The 19,936-nt window shown below is 43.0% G+C and overlaps 1 protein-coding gene across 2 annotated transcripts in view; it reads right to left on the bottom strand.

Annotated features, from left to right (window-relative positions):
* LOC135512242 (heterogeneous nuclear ribonucleoprotein L-like) overlaps positions 1 to 19,642 on the bottom strand; it is a 58,270-nt gene extending 38,628 nt beyond the window's left edge. Inside the window, exon 1 of one of the 2 annotated variants that reach the window (XM_064934055.1) lies at positions 19,077 to 19,642. In XM_064934055.1, the coding sequence (XP_064790127.1) occupies positions 19,077 to 19,280 (204 nt within the window). In that variant the 5' untranslated portion in view covers positions 19,281 to 19,642. The remainder of the gene's footprint in view (positions 1 to 19,076) is intronic. The other variant, XM_064934056.1, reaches the window with a different exon arrangement.
* Positions 19,643 to 19,936: the final 294 nt, after the last annotated feature.

Here is a 19,936-nt window from a genome sequence, read left to right as displayed (position 1 = left end):
AAGATTATTTTTAGTTATCAAATGGCAGCCAAGCATCGATGATCATGTCAACAGGATAAGACACTCGATATTTATTGGAAAGCAGCATCAAGCTCATCACCTTGCACTCTCACCACCCTGTGAAGTCACCACCCTCATAATTTATTTAATCTGTAGCCTAATAAACTGCATGCTTCTCCACGGGTCGTAGTGGGAGGACCACACATCACACAACATCGCGTGACTCCAAGTTTACTTCAATATGATGGTTATTATATCAACACTTGTGCATAAAAGTGTTTCCACCGACATTTCTCGCATAATTAATTTTACAGACACAAAAAAATCCCACTTTGTCTTGCGTATTTTGTTTTGTCAACATTTAGAAAGTTTACCGAAACATGTACTTTATCTGACATGTACTTTACATGCATAAAAAGGTTGGATGAAAACCTGGTTAGAGGAAGACTTGAGATGATTTAGGAGAGGTCAGGAGGTCACTTTACAGCATGAAGGAGCAAAACTGGAGCAATATGAGAATATAGTTCCCTCTTACACTCTCTTTAACCTTACAGTGTTTAGGGAGAAGAGGAGATGAGGAGAGAGAGCACTGGATTCTGTCACTGAGGGAAGTCCCTTGGAGGAGCTTGTAATGAGAGGCTTTTTATTCTATAGAGGGGTGTGTAACAGCAAGAGGCTCCACTAGGGCTATCCCCAACCCCAAAAAATAATGGTAGACTGAAAGTCGTCTGTTCTTTCGACCAATCGATTGGTGGAAAGATACATTATTTATTGTATTATTTTCTTACCCTCTTTTTCTCCCAATTTTGTGACTACGATGTTGTCTCATCGCTGCAACTCCCCAACGGGCTCAGGAGAGGCAAAGGTCGAGTCATGCGTCCTCCGAAACATGACCTGCTAAACCGCGCTTCCTGCTCGCTTAACCCGGAAGCCAGCTGCACCAATGTGTCAGAGGAAACACTGTTCAACTAACCACCAAAGTCAGCCTGCAGGTGCCCGGCCTGCCACAAGGAGTCGCTAGAGCGCGATAAGCCAAGTAAAGTCCCCCCGGCCAAACCCTTCCCGAACCCGTGCGCCGCCCTATGGGACTCCCAGTCACCGCCAGTAATGACACAGCCCCAGGCTGTAGTGACACCGCAACACTGCGATGCGCTGCTTTAGAGTGCTGAGCTACTCAGGTGGCTGGAAAGATTTTCCAAAACATTGAGGAATTATTGTCATTCTCAATGGATGTAAAAACAGACTTTGTTTACTTGCTGTTTGATGTGAAGAAAACATTACTTTGAGAAGCTCCACAGCTCATTAGTGGTGGTGCGTTAAGCAAATCAGAAATAGGCGTACTATCAGATTCCCAAATGGGCACATTTATATGACTACATTTGCGAGCAGGCCAAGTAGCCTATAGGCCTACTTTTATGTGTAATCAGGTGCGCGTCCTTACTCAACATTGACAGGAGCGCTCAAAACAAAAGACGATGACTAAATTGATAAAACTCGTAGATAAAATCTGCAAACAACGTGTCCACTCCGACAATGAGAAAGGTAAAAGACTGGAATAATAATATTTGAATGCATTAACACTCATTACTGTAACCAAACAAATATTGTAAATTAGAAATTATAGGAATTCATGGTAAATGTACTACTGGTGATATACAGTATATAACAAAAGTGAGTACACCCCGCGGCCGGGTAGCCTAGTGGTTAGAGCGTTGGACTAGTAACTGGAAGGTTGCAAGTTCAAACCACTGAGCTGACAAGGTTCAAATCTGTTGTTCTGCCCCTAAACAGGCAGTTAACCCACTGTTCCTAGGCCATCATTGAAAATAAGAATTTGTTCTTAACTGACTTGCCTAGTAAAATAAAAACAATTGTAAATATTTGAGTATATCTTTTCATGTGACAACACTGAAGAAATGACACTTTGCTACAATGTAAAGTAGTGAGTGTACAGCTTGTTTATACAGTGTAAATTTGCTGTCCCCTCAAAATAACTCAACACACAGCTAAACCGCTGGCAACAAAAGTGAGTACACCCCTAAGTGAAAATGTCCAAATTGGGCCCAATTAGCCATTTTCCCTCCCCGGTGTCATGTGACTCGTTAGTGTTACAAGGTCTCAGGTGTGAATGGGGAGCATGTGTGTTAAATTTGGTGTCATCGCTCTCACACTCCCTCATACTGACTGGTCACTGGAAGTTCAACATGGCACCTCATTGCAAAGAACTCTGAGGATCTGAAAAAAAATAATTGTTGCTCTACATAAAGATGGCCTGGGCTGTAAGAAGATTGCCAAGACTCTGAAACTGAGTTGCAGCACGGTGGCCAAGACCATACAGTGGTTTAACTGGACAGGTTCCACTCAGAACAGGCCTTGCTATGGTCGACCAAAGAAGTTGAGTGCATATGCTCAGCGTCATATCTAGAGGTTGTCTTTGGGAAATAGACGTATGAGTGCTGCCAGCATTGCTGCAGAGGTTGAAGGGGTGGGGGGTCAGCCTGTCAGTGCTCAGACCATACGCCGTACACTGCATCAAATTGGTCTGCATGGCTGTCGTCCCAGAAGGAAGCCTCATCTAAAGATGATGCACAAGAAATCCCGCAAACAGTTTGCTGAAGATAAGCAGACTAAGGACATGGATTACTGGAACCATGTCCTGTGGTCTGATGAGACCAAGAAACTTATTTGGTTCAAGCGTGTGTGGCGGCAACTAGGTGAGGAGTACAAAGACAAGTGTGTCTTGCCTACAGTCAAGCATGGTGGTGAGAGTGTCATGGTCTGGGGCTGCATGAGTGCTGCCGGCACTGGGGAGCTACAGTACATTGAGGGAACCATGAATGCCAACATGTACTGTGACATACTGAAGCAGAGCATGATCCCCTCCCTTCGGAGACTGGGCCTCAGGGCAGTATTCCAACATGATAACGACTCCAAACACACCTCCAAGATGACCACTGCCTTGCTAAAGAAGCTGAGGGTAAAGGTGATGGACTGGCCAAGCATGTCTCCAGACCTAAACCCTATTGAGCATCTGTGGGGCATCCTCAAACAGAAGGTGGAGGAGTGCAAGGTCTCTAACATCCACCAGCTCCGTGATGTCGTCATGGAGGAGTGGAAGAGGACTCCAGTGGCAACCTGTGAAGCTCTGGTGAACTCCATGTCCAAGAGGGGCAAGGCAGTGCTGGAAAATGATGGTGTCCACACAAAATATTGACACTTTGGGCCCAATTTGGACATTTTCACTTAGGGGTGTACTCACTTTTGTTGCCAGTGGTTTAGACATTAATGGCTGTGTGTTGAGTTATTTTTAGGGGACAGCAAATTTACACTGTTATACAAGCTGTACACTCACTACTTTACATTGTAGCAAAGTGTCATTTCTTCAGTGTTGTCACATGAAAAGATGTACTCAAATATTTACAAAAATGTGAGGGGTGTACTCACTTTTGTGATATACTGTATGTAATGGGGAAATGATAGACACTAACAGTTATGAAACAATGAATGTGCACAAATTGGCGGGAGAGAGCGCATTCTGGAGAGAGACGTGCATTGTGCAGCCACACTCCCCTTCCTGAACTGTGCCATTCCCATTCCCTCCGCAATGGATCAGTTTGCTAAAATGGGCGTGAATAAGACAGGTGTCTCGTGCGCCATAAAAAAGAAGTGTATATATATATATATATATATTTGCTACTGCTCAACAAAATAAATCTTGGTCGACCAACAGCCTAACGACCAAACAATTGACCAGTCGAATAATTGTGATCAGCCCTAGGCTCCACACACGCATGCAGACACACGCACAGACACGCACACAAGCACTCTCTGTCAGCACTGCTAGAATTATCCAGGGCAGATTGGCTTTCACACCACTCCAAGTTTTAAGCACCTTTGTCTGAGGCAAACAAAAAAATATCTAAACCTAAAAAGACAAACTTAAAACTGTTTCTTTGCCGTTATGTTTTTATATTCAATCTTTGATCCTTTGTTGGATTTGAATGTCAATGTTTAATATATCCTGGCACACAGGGTAGGATACAAGGTCAATATCAATACTGTAGAGCCAGGTCACTTACCTCTCACACACAAACTAAACAAATACACAAAACTACACCACTGCACAAACCATAAATACAAATACCCACATTCACACTACAAAAGCATACACTAATGTGCTCAGCAGTCATCAAAACAGTGTTTAAAGTGGAAATCAAACAAGACATCCAATATTGTTTTTCACTAATCTTGTTTTCACTGTTAAAGCGTCTTCCACTGTCACGTTCTGACCTTAGTTCCTTTATATGTCTTTGTGTTAGTTTAGTCAGGGCGTGAGTTGGGGTGGGTAGTCTATGTTCTTTTTTCTATGTTGAATATCTGTGTTTGGCCTGGTACGGTTCCCAATCAGAGGCAGCTGTCGATAGGTAGCCTGTTTTCCCCATTTTGGTTGTGGGTGATTGTTTTCTGTGTCTGTGTTTTCCACACAGAACTGTTTCATTTTCAGTTTGTGTAGTGTTCAGTTTTGATTAAAAATATGACGAACACTTACCACGCTGCGTATTGGTCTGATCCTTCCTACTCCTCCTCAGAAGAGGAGGACGAAAACCGTTATATCCACAGACTTTTCAGACAACTTCAAAAGGTGCTGTGTTCTCTACTCGGTGCAGACTGTCTCAACTTCTGTCTGTCTATAGCTTTAACCTCTCCCTTTATCAGACGCTCTCTCTCTTTTCCGTCCTCTTCAAAGACAGTGTGAAATATAAATACATTTTATGCCACAGGCTCAAACACCTTTAAATATATTTTTCTTCATAGTTTAGGTGTGACATTTAGTCATGGACTAAGTCATACGTCTCTGTCGCTATGCTGATAGGGAGCTCATTGACTTCCTGTATACCAAAATAAAATGCTTTATCCCCCTCTCTCTCTCATACCTATCTTTCTACTTATTTCTCTCTCTCTACCTCTCTTTCTACTTATTTCTCTCTCTCTACCTCTCTCTCTCTCTCTCTCTCTACCTCCCTCTCTACCTCCCTCTCTACCTCCCTCTCTCTCTACCTCTCTCTCTCTACCTCTCTCTCTACCTCTCTCTCTCTCTACCTCCCTCTCTCTCTACCTCCCTCTCTCTACCTCTCTCTCTCTACCTCTCCCTATCCTTCTCTCTCTACCTACTTGTCTCTCTCGCTCTATGCCTTTCTCTGTCTTTCTCTCCATCTTCCTGTCTCCAGTGTACACTGGTTTTCAGTATCAGTCCCAGTTGTCATATTATCATTAGTGATGACTCAAAACACACTCTCACATCCAGACTCAGTCCATATACCCTGTCACTCTGCATCACACAGCAGCACCCAGCCCACACACAAACACTGCAGGCAAACCTGGTATGTCTGCAGTCCACGCTGCCCACAAGGTCGCTCTCTCTCTCTCTCTCTCTCTCTCTCTCACACACACACACAACATCAATGAGGGGAGGGCCTAGCTTTTTCTGGACACTGTTAAGATACTCCAGGACTTACAGAGCGATTGTGTATAAATCATTTTTCATCTTTCTATCTGTGAAATACTAAAGACACGTACATAAAATGAATTTCACAACATATCCACAATTCCCTCAATACAAGTCTGGAGAATATATATAAAGATAAGCACACAAAATTAGATTTCATGAATATAGATGCTTCTGAAGAGTTCTGATGACTTGATGTGTGGGAAGGGTCTAACTTTCAGTGAACGGCAGTTTGAGAGAAATGCTATGAATTGTGCCTACCAATCGCCAAATGCCTATATAGACCCAATCACAATCTCTTCAAAATATGTTACTATATATCGTCAATTTTGTAACATTGTCTATGAAATAGGCTTTTAAATTATGCATGATTAAATGTAGTGAGCTTTGAAATTATGGATTTATGTCCATTTGAATGTGGTTAAAATGCATGACATTTCTATGACGGTAGCATGATAAACTGACAAGAAAGAAGAAACCCACACCCTGCTCTTGATAGTACCACTGCTCTTGATAGTATCACTGCTCTTTAATAAGCTTTAGATGTAAAAAAAATGCCCTTTTAAACTGTGGTGCCTCGTCTTAAAGGAAAAATACACCCAAAACCACTAATTCCTATTATTTACGGTGTTAAATAACACTAGCATCAGCATCCAGCACTCAGAAAGGCTATCAGGGTAGACCTACTGTATGCTACCTAATTGGGATGAATTGGATAGGCCTACAAAATAAAAACAGATTATCAATGGAGCCTATTTGACAGCATCTCATTTAAATGAAGGCGACGTTAAATTACACATGTGCATTGAAGCGCAAAAGGTAAAAAGGCGTGTTTTCTCCACATAGAATCACATTAGCATATAGAGCGCAATAGTAATGGGGTCTTTTTGTAGGCCTTATGGCGAAATGAATGTTTTTTGGGGGGGTTTTGGATAAATGCTGGACAAATGGTCTGTGTAACACACAGGCTTAGGAAATCTTATGTTTTATTTTACAAGATAATCTTCATCAGCCAACGTCACTTTTTATGAATTTTGAAACGTTTATTTAATCATAACAAGCACATACAGTAAAGGCTTAGTCTATATACAGTGCCTTACGAAAGTATTCAGCCCCCTTGAACTTTGCGACCTTTTGCCACATTTCAGGCTTCAAACATAAAGATATAAAACTGTATTTTTTTGTGAAGAATCAACAACAAGTGGGACACAATCATGAAGTGGAACGACATTTATTGGATATTTCAAACTTTTTTAACAAATCAAAAACTGAAAAATTGGGCGTGCAAAATTATTCAGCCCCCTTAAGTTAATACTTTGTAGCGCCACCTTTTGCTGCGATTACAGCTGTAAGTCGCTTGGGGTATGTCTCTATCAGTTTTGCACATCGAGAGACTGAAATTTTTTCCCATTCCTCCTTGCAAAACAGCTCAAGCTCAGTGAGGTTGGATGGAGAGCATTTGTGAACAGCAGTTTTCAGTTCTTTCCACAGATTCTCGATTGGATTCAGGTCTGGACTTTGACTTGGCCATTCTAACACCTGGATATGTTTATTTTTGAAACATTCCATTGTAGATTTTGCTTTATGTTTTGGATCATTGTCTTGTTGGAAGACAAATCTCCGTCCCAGTCTCAGGTCTTTTGCAGACTCCATCAGGTTTTCTTCCAGAATGGTCCTGTATTTGGCTCCATCCATCTTCCCATCAATTTTAACCATCTTCCCTGTCCCTGCTGAAGAAAAGCAGGCCCAAACCATGATGCTGCCACCACCATGTTTGACAGTGGGTATGGTGTGTTCAGGGTGATAAGCTGTGTTGCTTTTACGCCAAACATAACGTTTTGCATTGTTGCCAAAAAGTTCAATTTTGGTTTCATCTGACCAGAGCACCTTCTTCCACATGTTTGGTGTGTATTGAGTGGAGGACAGAGGAGCCTCTTAAAGAAGAAGTTACAGGTTTGTGAGAGCCAGAAATATTGCTTGTTTGTAGGTGACCAAATACTTATTTTCCACCATAATTTGCAAATAAATTCATAAAAAATCCTACAATGTGATTTTCTGGATTGTTTTTTTCTAATTTTGTCTGTCATAGTTGAAGTGTACTTATGATGAAAATTACAGGCCTCTCTCATATTTTTAAGTGGGAGAACTTGCACAATTGGTGGCTGACTAAATACTTTTTGCCCCACTGTATGTACATATAGGTAGGGGTAAAGTGACTAGGTAACAGGATAGATAATAAGCAGTAGTAGTAGCATATGTGATGAGTCAAAACAGTTAGTGCAAAAGTGAGTCAACGCAGATCGTCCAGGTAGCTATTTGGTTAACTATTCGGTTAACTATTCAGCTTCCTTATGGCTTGGTAGTAGAAGGTTTTCAGGGTCCTGTTGGTTCCAGACTTCGAATCAGACTTGGTGCATCGGTACCTTGGTGTATCAGTACCGCTTGCCGGTAGCAGAGAGAACCGTCTATGACTTGGGTGGCTGGAGTCTTTGACAATCTTTAGGACCTTCTTCTAACACCACCTGGTATAGAGGTCCTGGATGGCACGGAGCTCGGTCCCAGTGCTATATTGGGTCATACGTCTTACACTCTGTAGCGCCTTGCGGTCGGATGACAAGCAGTTGCCATTCCAAGTAGTAATAGTCATTCAAAATGCTTTCAATGGAGCAGATGCATAATGTTGAGGATCTGTGGGCCCATGCCAAATCCTTTTTAGCTTCTTGAGGGGGGGAGGAAGAGACATTGTCGTGTCTTCTTCATGACTGTGTTGGTGTGTGTGGACCAGGTTAATTCATTAGTAATGTGGACACAGAGGAACTTTAAGCTTTCAACTCACTCCACTACAGCACTGTCGATGTGGATGGGGACATCCTCGGCCCTCCATTTCCTGTAGTCCACGATCAGCTCCTTTGTCTTGCTGATGTTGAGGGAGAGGTTGTTTTCCTGGCACCACACTGCCACACCACTGATCTCCACCCTATAGGATGTCTCATTGTCGTCTGTGATCAGGCCTACCATCGTTGTGTTGTCAGCAAACGTAATGATGGTGTTGCAGTCATGCGCGGCCACTCAGTCGTGGGTGAATAGAGAGTATAGGAGGGGACAAAGCGCGCACCCCTGAAGGGCCCCCCTGTTGAGGGTCAGCGTGGCGGATGTGTTGTTGCCTACCCTCAGCACCTGAAGGCTGCCCGTCAGGAAGTCCTGGATGCAGTTGCAGAGGGAGGTGTTCAGTCGCAGGGTCCTGGGCTTAGTGATGATCTTGGAGTGCACTCTGTTGTTGAACGCTCAACTGTAGTTGAACTGTAGTTGAACAACATTCTCACATAGATGTTCCTCTTTTCCATGTGGGACAGGGCAGTGTGGATTGCAATAGAGATTGCATCATCTGTATATCTGTTGGGGCACCAATGCGAATTGGAGTGGGTCCAGGGTGTCTGGGATGATGGTGTTCTGAGCCATGACCAGCCTTTCAAAGTATTTCATGGCAACAGTTGTGAGTGCTATGGGGCGATAGTCATTCAGACAGGTTACCTTGACGTTCTTGGGTACAGTGACTATGGTGGTCTGCTTAGAATATGTAGCTATTACAGACTGGGTCAGGGAGAGGTTGAAAATGTCAGTGAAGTCACTTGCCAGCTGGTCTGCGCATGCTCTGACTACGCGTCCTGGTAATCTGTCTGAATGTTAACCTGTTTAAAGGTCTTACATCGGCTACGGAGAGCAAGATCACACAGTTGTCCAGAACAGCTGGTGCTCTCATGCATGGTTCAGTGTTGCTTGCCTCGAAGCAATCATAGAAGGCATTTAACAGGTCTGGTAGACTCTCGTCACTGGGAAGCTCGCATCTGGGTTTCTCCATTGTAAACCATGATAGTTTTCATGCCCTGCCACATCCGATGAGTGTAGGCGCCAGCGTAGCAGGATTCGATGATGCTTTGCCTATTTGATGGCTCATTGGGGGCCATAGTGGGATTTCTCATAGGTGCCCGAATTAGTGTCCCGCTCCTTGAAAACAGCAGCTCTAGGCTTTAGCTCAGTACGGATGTTGCCTGTAATCCATGGCTTCTGGTTGGGATATGTACAGTACGTATGGTCACTGCGTGGATGACGTCACCGATACACTTAATAATGAAGCCGGTGACTGATGTGGTAAACGCCTCAATTTTATCAGATGAATCCCAGAACATATTCCAGTCTGTGCAAGTAAAACAGTCCTGTAGCTTAGCATCCACCTTCATCGGTCCACTTCCAGGTTTGAATTTTTGCTTGTAAGCAGGAATCAGGAGGATAGAGTTATGGTCAGATTTTCCAAAGGGAGGGCGAGGGAGAGCTTTGTATATGTTTCTGTGTGTGGAGTAAAGGTGAATAAGAGTTGTGTCACCTCTAGTTACACTGGTGACATGATGGTACAAATTTGGTCAAATGGCTTTCAGTTTTCCTGCATTAAAATCACCGGCCACGAGAAGCGACGCCGCTTGATGTGCATTTTCTTGTTTGCTTATGGCCCTATAGATCTTGTTGAGTGTGGTCTTAGTGCCAGCATCAGTTTGTGGTGGTAAATAAACAGCTACGAAAAATACAAATGAAAACTATCTTTAAAAATATTATGGTCTGTAGATTATTATGAGGTACTCGGAACTCAAGCGAGCAAAAAATCTACTCTTCCTTAACATTAGAAATCGACACACCCCTCCCCCTTTGTCTTACCCAAGGCTGGAGACTTGTCTAGACGACCGTGGACAAAAAGTTATTTACAGTAGCGGGCAAAAAGTTATTTAGTCTGCCTGGGAGCAAGACATCCTGGTCCGTGACCGAGCTGGATTTCTTCTTATAGTCCGTGATTGACTGTAGACCCTGCCACATACCTCTTGTGTCTGAGCCGTTGAATTGAGATTCTACTTTGTCTCTATACTGACGCTTTGCTTGTTTGATAGAATTACGGAGGGAATAGCTGCACTGTTTGTATTCGGTCATATTACCAGTCACCTTGCCCTGATTAAAAGCAGTGGTTCGCGCTTTCAGTTTCACGCGAATGCTGCCATCAATCCACAGTTTCTGGTTAGGGAATGTTTATCGTTGCTATGGGAACAACATGTTAATCGTTGCTATGGGAACAACATCTTCAACGTACGTTGTAATGAACTCGCACACCGAATCAGCGTATTCGTCAATGTTGTTGCCTGACGCAATACGAAACATGTCCCAGTCCACGTGATGGAAGCAGTCTTGGAGTGTGGAATCAGCTTGGTCGGACCAGCGTTGGACAGACCTCAGCGTGGGAGCTTCTTGTTTCAGTTTCTGTCTGTAGGCAGGGATCAGCAAAATGGAGTCGTGTCAGCTTTTCCGAAAGGGGGGCGGGGCAGGGCCTTATATGCGTCGTGGAAGTTAGAATAACAGTGATCCAAGGTTTTGCCAGCCCTGGTGGCGCAATCGATATGCTGATACATTTTAGGGAGTCTTGTTTTCAGATTAGCCTTGTTAAAATCCCCAGCTACAATGAATGCAGCCTCAGGATGTATGGATTCCAGTTTGCAAAGTGTCAAATAAAGTTTGTTCAGAGCCATCGATGTGTCTGCTTGGGGGGAAATATATACAGCTGTGATTATAATCAAAGAGAATTCTCTTGGTAGATAACGCGGTCTACATTTGATTGTGAGGAATTCTAAATCAGGTGAACAGAAGGATTTGAGTTCCTGTATGTTTCTGTGATCACACCACGTCTCGTTAGCCATAAGGCATACGCCCCCGCCCCTCTTCTTACCAGAAAGGTGTTTGTTTCTGTTGGCGCGATGCGAAACCCGCTGGCTGCACCGCCACTGAAAGCGTCTCTCCAGTGAGCCATGTTTCCGTGAAGCAAAGAACGTTACAGTCTCTGATGTCCCTCTGGAATGCTACCCTTGCTCAGATTTCATCAAACTTGTTGTCAAGAGACTGGACATTGGCGAGAAGAATGCAAGGAAGTGGGGCACGATGTGCCCATCTACGTAGTCTGACCAGAAGACCACCTCGTTTCCCTCTTTTACGAAGTCGTTTTTTTGGGTCGCCGGCTGGGATCCATTCCGTTGTCCTGGTTGAAAGGCAGAACACAGGATCCGCTTCGCGAAAGTCATATTCTTGGTCGTACTGATGGTGAGTTGACGCTGATCTTATATTCAGTAGTTCTTCTCGACTGTATGTAATGAAACCTAAGATGACCTGGGGTACTAATGTAAGAAATAACACGTAAAAAAACAAAAAACTGCGTAGTTTCCTAGGAACGCGAAGTGAGGCGGCCATCTCTGTCGGCGCCGGAAGTAGCTGACCACATTTACTCGACTGGTCGATTGTCTGGTCGACCAAGATTTTGTTTAGTCAAGCAGTGGCAAATATATATAACAAATGATGGCACACGAGACACCTGTCTGATTCACGCCTGTCTAAGTGGACCAAACCATTGAGGAGGCCGCGGGGATGGCACACCAATATCACCAGTAGTACATTTACCGTTCATTCCCACATTTTGTAATCTACAATGTTTGTTTGGTTACAGTCATTTCTGTTAATGCATTCAATCTATTATTATTACAGTCTTACCTTTGTCATTGCAGGACTGGACACGTTGTTTGCAGAGAGTACAATCTAGGCTACACTTGTGAGAAAAATGTGTTGGTTTATTTCATTCCATTTATGGGTTGTCAATGTATTCATCATGTTTTGTTTGGAGCGCTCCTGACCATCTTGAGTAAGGATACGCACCTGATTACACATAGAACTCGGCCTAGGCTACCTGGCCTGCTCACAAATGTAGACCTGTAAATGTGCCCATTTGGGGATCTGATACTATTTCTGATTGTCTTAACTCACCATCACTGTGGAGCTTTTCAAAGTAATTAGCTCTTCACCTCAAACAGCAAGTAAATAATGCCTGTTTTTACATCCATTGAGAATGACAATAGTTCCTTGACGTAACCTTTTTGAAAAATCTTTCCAGCTCTCTCTCTCCCCTTCGATTACCACACAGCATGAACTGGGAAGAAAATGTCATGCTCTGGTCCGGTGGAAACGTTATAAAATAGGCCGACCTGATTACTTCTTATCCCTTGCCCAACATAGCCTACAGTAGTGTCTGTCTGTCCAGAGCTCACTGGTCTAGGAAACTCTGAAGGCCCAGAATATTTCATACAATGTTGCAAGTTTGCTAGCAGGAGTTTCAGGCCTGACCAAGTTAATACAATAGTTGATCATGTTTCAAGTTCCTTGCAGACAGGCCATGTGTAGCCAATGTGATTCATAAGACATTTATTTTTATCAGGATATTTTTTCCCTGTGGGCTGCAATGTTTTTATTTGGCTATTTTTAGACTATTTTTACATATTGGCAATAGAAGTTACTTTCAGATGTGTCATTTTCATTTAGATTTTGATTAACCACCATTCAAGACATTTAAAACCAGGAACAGATATAGCCCTTGGTTCTCTCCAGACCTGACTGCCCTTAACCAACACAAAAACATCCTATTGCGTTCTGCATTAGCATCGAACAGCCCCCGTGATATGCAACTTTTCAGGAAAGGTAGAAACCAATATACACAGGCAGTTAGAAAAGCCAAGGCTAGCTTTTTCAAGCAGACATTTGCTTCCTGCAACACAAACTCAAAGTTCTGGGACACAGTAAAGTCCATGGAGAATAAGAACACCTCCTCCCAGCTGCCCACTGCACTGAGAATAGGAAACAGAGACACCGCTGATAAATCCACTATAATTGAGAATTTCAATAAGCATTTTTCTACGGCTGGCTATGCTTTCCACCTGGCTACCCCAAACCCGGGCAACAGCACTTCACCCCCCACAGCAACTCGCCCAAGCCTTCCCCATTTCTCCTTTTCCCAAATCCAGTAAGCTGATGTTCTGAAAGAGCTGCAAAAATCTGGACCCCTACAAATCAGCCAGGCTAGACAATCTGGACCCTTTCTTTCTAAAATGATCTGCCGAAATTGTTGCAACCCCTATTACTAGCCTGTTCAACCTGTGTCATCTGAGATTCCCAAAGATTGGAAAGAAGCTGCGGTCATCCCCCTCTTCAAAAGGGGGAGACACTCTAGACCCAAACTGCTACAGACCTATATCTATCCTACCCTGCCTTTCTAAGGTCTTCGAAAGCCAAGTCAACAAACAGATTACCGACCATTTCGAATCCCACCGCACCTTCTCCGCTATACAATCTGGTTTCAGAGCTGGTCATGGGTCCACCTCAGCCATGCTCAAGGACCTAAACGATATCTTAACCACCATCGATAAGAAACAATACTGTGCAGCGGTATTCATTGACCTGGCCAAGGCTTTCGCCTCTGTCATTCACCACACCCTCACCGGCAGACTCGATAGCCTTGGTTTCTCAAATGATTGCCTCGCCTGGTTCACCAACTATAGAGTTCAGTGTGTCAAATCGGAGGGCCTGTTGTCCGTGCCTCTGGCAGTCTCTATGGGGGTGCCACAGGGTTCAATTCTTGGACCGACTCTATTCTCTGTATACATCAATGATGTCGCTCTTGCTGCTGTTGAGTCTCTGATCCACCTCTACGCAGATGACACCATTCTGTATACTTCTGGCCCTTCTTTGGACACTGTGTTAACAACCCTCCAGTCGAGCTTCAATGCCATACAACTCTCCTTCCATGGCCTCCAATTGCTCTTAAATACAAGTAAAACTAAATGCATGCTCTTCAACCGATCGCTGCCTGCACCTGCCCGCCCTTCCAACATCACTACTCTGGACGGTTCTGACTTAGAATATGTGGACAACTACAAATACCTAGGTGTCTGGTTAGACTGTAAACTATCCTTCCAGACTCACATCAAACATCTCCAATCCAAAGTTAAATCTAGAATTGGCTTCCTATTTCGCAACAAAGCATCCTTCACTCATGCTGCCAAACATACCCTCGTAAAACTGACCATCCTACCGCTCCTCGACTTCGATGATGTAATTTACAAAATAGCCTCCAATACCCTACTCAATAAATTGGATGCAGTCTATCACAGTGCCATCCGTTTTGTCACCAAAGCCCCATATACTACCCACCACTGTGACCTGTACGCTCTCGTTGGCTGGCCCTCGCTTCATACTCGTCGCCAAACCCACTGACTCCAGGTCATCTACAAGACCCTGCTAGGTAAAGTCGCCCCTTATCTCAGCTCGCTGGTCACCGTAGCAGCACCCACCTGTAGCACACGCTCCAGCAGGTATATCTCTCTGATCACCCCCAAAACCAATTCTTCCTTTGGCTGCCTCTCCTTCCAGTTCTATGCTGCCAATGACTGGAACAAACTACAAAAATCTCTGAAACTGGAAACATTTATCTCCCTCACTAGCTTTAAGCACCAGCTGTCAGAGCAGCTCACAGATTACTGCACCTGTACATAGCCCATCTATAATTTAGCCCAAATAACTACCTCTCCCCCTACTGCATTTATTCATTTATTTATTTTGCTCCTTTGCACCCCATTATTTATATCTCTACTTTGCACATTCTTCCACTGCAAATCTACCATTCCAGTGTTTTACTTGCTATATTGTATTTACTTCGCCACCATGGCCTTTTTTTGCCTTTACCTCCCTTATCTCACCTCATTTGCTCACATTGTATATAGGCTTATATTTCTACTGTATTATCAACCAGCTTCATGAGGAAGTCACCTGGAATGCATTTATATTATCTTACCTCATTTGCACACACTGTATATATATACTTTTTTCTACTGTATTATTGACTGTATGTTTGTTTTACTCCATGTTTAACTCTGTGTTGTGGTATGTGTCGAACTGCTTTGCTTTATCTTGGCCGTGTTCTCAACTTGCCTACCTGGTTAAATAAAGGTTAAATATATATATGTTTTTAAACACGTGACATTGATTTTGAGATATGAAGACTTTATTATATATTAAATTAAACTGTTCCACGAAAATGTGCATACGAAAAACCTTACTGGCACGCAAAGCAGATCAGTAGAAATGGTACGATAACTTAGCACTCCAAATGGAAAAGGTTGCTGACCACAGGTGTGGCCTAATACCGGCAACTTTAGGAGCATGACGAGGCCAGCAAGCAGCAGAGGGAGGAGTATGGTCGGGAACAGGATTTTTTTCTATTGATCTCTGACACCCTCTTTAGTAATCTGTGTGTCTTCATTTTTAACCGCAGTGCTTAAAGCATCTGACAACCTCAGTAGCCTAAATATAGTTGATTTTATTCAAACATAGGGTATGTCTATATATGGAAAAATACAAGTTTTAAAATGTCGACCAATCTATTGGTTGAAAGTACAGGCAACCCTAGCTGGGAGAGAGTACAGATAAGGGGCTCCACAGCCAGTTGTGACATCAGGCAGCCGAATCTGTCTTGCCGGTGGCGGATTCGCAGCTTTTTCTTGGTGATAAGGGGAAAAGCCGGCCAACGGACGAAAGATCTGCACCGCCTGAGCTAGCAAAGACCAAAACACTGCATAGCTAATCTAGATAATGCGTTCAATGCCTCCTCATGCCGGGACCGTTCTTATGATAATCTGCTGAGAAGATGTAGCGGAGATAGGCCTATGCACACAGAGCAGGGAGCTGGTTTCTCTTCCTGCATCTCAAAGCAAGGCACATAGTGGGCTGCATTATGCACCCCGCAGAGGTTGAGATGACCTAAATCAGATCTAAAACATGAGTGCAAATCAGGATGCTCATTTTCACTGGACAATTCAGAAGATTATGGTTAACAATCCAAATACTCAGCTCCCCTTTACACACTATTATATGTTTATAGACTATTTACTCTTAATAAGAGTCAACTATTCATGTCCTGGTAAAGTCAGAGTTGCAGAGCATGAGCAGGCCTTCACATAATTGAATTCCAGACGTTAGACATCAGAAGTGGAGATGTTGCCATTCACATAACCTATCCAACCGAGCGACCCATGGATCACCATCAATAATGCACTGTCTAATGGTGACAGGTGTACAAGACTAGACTATACTCTGACAGTGTAGCACAGTCTACAGACTTAGCCTATGTAAGCCGTGCAAATCACCTTCAATGAAGAGATGTCATGTCACTATGCACTTTTACAAAAAGCAGCAGGTAGAGGACATTTCCAAACACACTGGGGTTAATGAATAGCTCATGATCATGATATTAGGCTAAGGATATGACGGATATTACCTAACTTCACGAATGTCAGTCAATATTCATGTCACGGTTACAATAGTAGGCATACTACTACTGTAGTCTATATAGGGTTCAGTATGTTTGTTGCAACATGATCTCAGAGCATTTCATATTATTCTGTATGTAAAACCAAGGCACTCCATTTAGTGTGATATGTTAAGTTTCATATGGTGTGTACAATTGAAGTCGGATGTTTACATACACTTAGGTTGGAGTCATTAAAACTCGTTTTTCAACTACCCCACAAATTTCCTGTTAACAAACTATAGTTTCTGCAAGTTGGTTCAGACATCTAATTTGTGCGTGATCATTTTTCCAACAATTGTTCACAGACAGATTATTTCACTTCTAATTCACTGTATCACAATTCCAGTGGGTCAGACGTTTACATACACTTTGATGACTGTGCCATTAAACAGCTTGGAAAATTCCAGACAATGATGTCATGGCTTTAGAAGCTTTTGATAGGCTAATTTACATAATTTGAGTCAATTGGAGGTGTACCTGTGGATGTATTTCAAGGCCTACCTTCAAACTCAGTGTCTCTTTGCTTGACATCATGAGAAAATCTAAAGAAATAAGCCAAGACCTCAGCAAACAAATTGTAGACCTCCACAAGTCTGGTTCATCCTTGGGAGCATTTTCCAAACGCCTGAAGGTACCACATTCATCTGTACAAACAATAGTACACAAGTATAAACACCATGGGACCACGCAGCCATCATACCGCTCAGGAAGGAGTCGTGTTCCTTCTCCTAGAGATGAACGTACTTTGGTGCGAAAAGTGCAAATCAATCCCAGAGCAACAGCAAAGGACCTTGTGAAGATGATAGAGTAAACAGGTGCAAACGTATCTGTATCCACAGTAAAACAAGTCCTATATCGACATAACCTGAAAGGCCGTTCAGCAAGGAAGAAGCCACTGCTCCACAACCACCATAAAATATCCAGACTACGATTTGCAACTGCACATGGGGACAAAGATTGTACATTTTGGAGAAATGTCCTCTGGTCTGATGAAACAAAAATAGAACTGTTTGGCCATAATGACCATCGTTATGTTTGAAGTAAAAAGGGGGAGGCTTGCAAGCTGAAGAATACCATCCCAACTGTGAAACACAGGGGTGGCAGCATCACTTTGTGGGGGTGCTTTGCTGCAGGAGAAACTGGGGCACTTCACAAAATAGATGACATCATGAGGCAGTAAAATGATGTGGATATATTGAAGCAACATCTCAAAACATCAGTCAGGAAGTTAAAGCTTGGTCTCTCATGGGTCTTCCAAATGGACAATGACCCCAAGCATTCTTCCAAAGTTGGGGTAGAATGGCTTAAGGACAACAAAGTCAAGGTATTGGAGTGGCCATCACAAAGCCCTGACCTCAATCCTATAGAAAATGTGTGGGCAGAACTGAAAAGGTGTGTGCGAGCAAGGAGGCCTACAAACCTGACTCAGTTACACCAGCTCTGTCAGGAGGAATGGGCCAAATTTCACCCAACTTATTGTGGGAAGCTTGTGGAAGGCTACCCGAAACGTTTGACCTAAGTTAAACAATTTAAAGGCAATGATACCAAAAACGAATTGACCTAAAGCAGGGAATTTTTACTAGGATTAAATGTCAGGAATTATGTAAAACTGAGTTTAAATGTATTTGGCTAAGGTGTATGTAAACTTCTGACTTCAACTGTTTTCATTTGTGGCTGTCCATCACATATTTATTTTGATATGTTACGAATTTCAATTCCTATTACATTATTATAAATAAGTAAGTGGTTGAAAAGTTGCTAATTAGCCTTTGCTAGATTGCTAGATGTTTGTGTTATATGCCCACCCATCCACCCTGACTGAATCTGTTTTATGTAACCATAACAAATGTCATTTCAGTGTCTCAGATTTACATGTACTATGTTACCTCTAGTCTATGAGACCAGGCTGGTTGAAACTCTGCAAAACACTTTTCTTTTTTTATGCAGTTTGATGTTATGCATAAATTGTCCAATAAATCAGTTATAATCCATGTCATGTGGATCATATTGCAATCCCGTTTTACTTCAACAAGTGTGCATATTTTCTTAACAAGATTTACACCTTGTTAGAGTAGAAAATAACTGTAGTCTGCCAACGCATTATATGATTTTTAGCTGGACAGTACCCTTCAATCTTACATGTAGCGCTTCAGACTGTCAACTGTTATATTGACTGCAAAGGACTGACAGATTATCAATCGCAGAGGAACCCAATGAATTAATAAACTATATATAGGCTAGGCTACTATTCCAGTAGCAACATTGTGATCATTGCCAGTTATTTCCAGTAATATTGCGAAACATTGTAAAAGATCAGATTCAGATGTTATATTATAATAAGGTCGCTTTCCTTACCCGTCTTTCAGGTCCGTATTTCGTTGCGGTCCACCGGGGCCTTTTATCGGCTCCTACATTCTCCACATCTCCGAGCAGCCCTGCAGACTCCGAGTCCGAATCCTCTCCTTCCTCCAGCTCCTCGCCCTCCTCCACCTCAGTGGTCTTCAGTCGCTTTGGCGCCCTCCCATACTCCCCTTCCTCGTATTCTTCAATAAGCGACATGCCTCTTCAAATGGAGAGATTGAATCCTTCTTGGACACAAGGCGTGAAGACGGACTCGTCGTTCGTCGAAAAGTCCCTCTCGTTCTTTTTTCTAATTGTCTCTGGCGTTGTGTGCATCAAGAAAACCTGTATGTCATTCTGTAACGCGCCCTCCTTCGCGATTCTGTACCAGAGTGGCCACGAGAAGGTGTGTGTGGAGAACCCACCCAGAACGTCCCTCATTGGACAGTCTGTGCTCGCTAATTAGGAATACAGATACCGATTGGTCAGTCTTAGTCGTTCAACAGAGAAAGCAAGCGCTCTCCAGTCTCCACATTCTGCAGCAAAATACGCAGAGATTATTGCCACTGCTCGAGCTGTCATATCAGTGCTTCTGCTGCAAAAGAAAAAAAAAATCGTAAAGTGTATCATTCTTACCGCAAGGTATCATTGTTTAGCCAACAATAACCACTGAAATATATATATATATCAGTTCTAGTTTTCCATTGACACTTTTCTGAATAGCTGAAGTGTATTCAAACTTGAGTAAAAGAAAGGGTTGAGTGGCAAACGTGTGACCGCTTGCACGATTTTCATTTACGCAAATATTCGTAATCAAAATGGGTATTTGCACTCCAACATTTCCATGCAAATAGGCGGTATGGTCACTACAGCTT

This window comes from Oncorhynchus masou, chromosome 24 (genome assembly GCF_036934945.1).
Source record: "Oncorhynchus masou masou isolate Uvic2021 chromosome 24, UVic_Omas_1.1, whole genome shotgun sequence".
In the NCBI taxonomy this organism is placed as follows: domain Eukaryota; kingdom Metazoa; phylum Chordata; class Actinopteri; order Salmoniformes; family Salmonidae; genus Oncorhynchus; species Oncorhynchus masou.
Note: the sequence above shows the minus strand (reverse complement) of the source record. Positions and strands in the feature narration are given on the sequence as shown.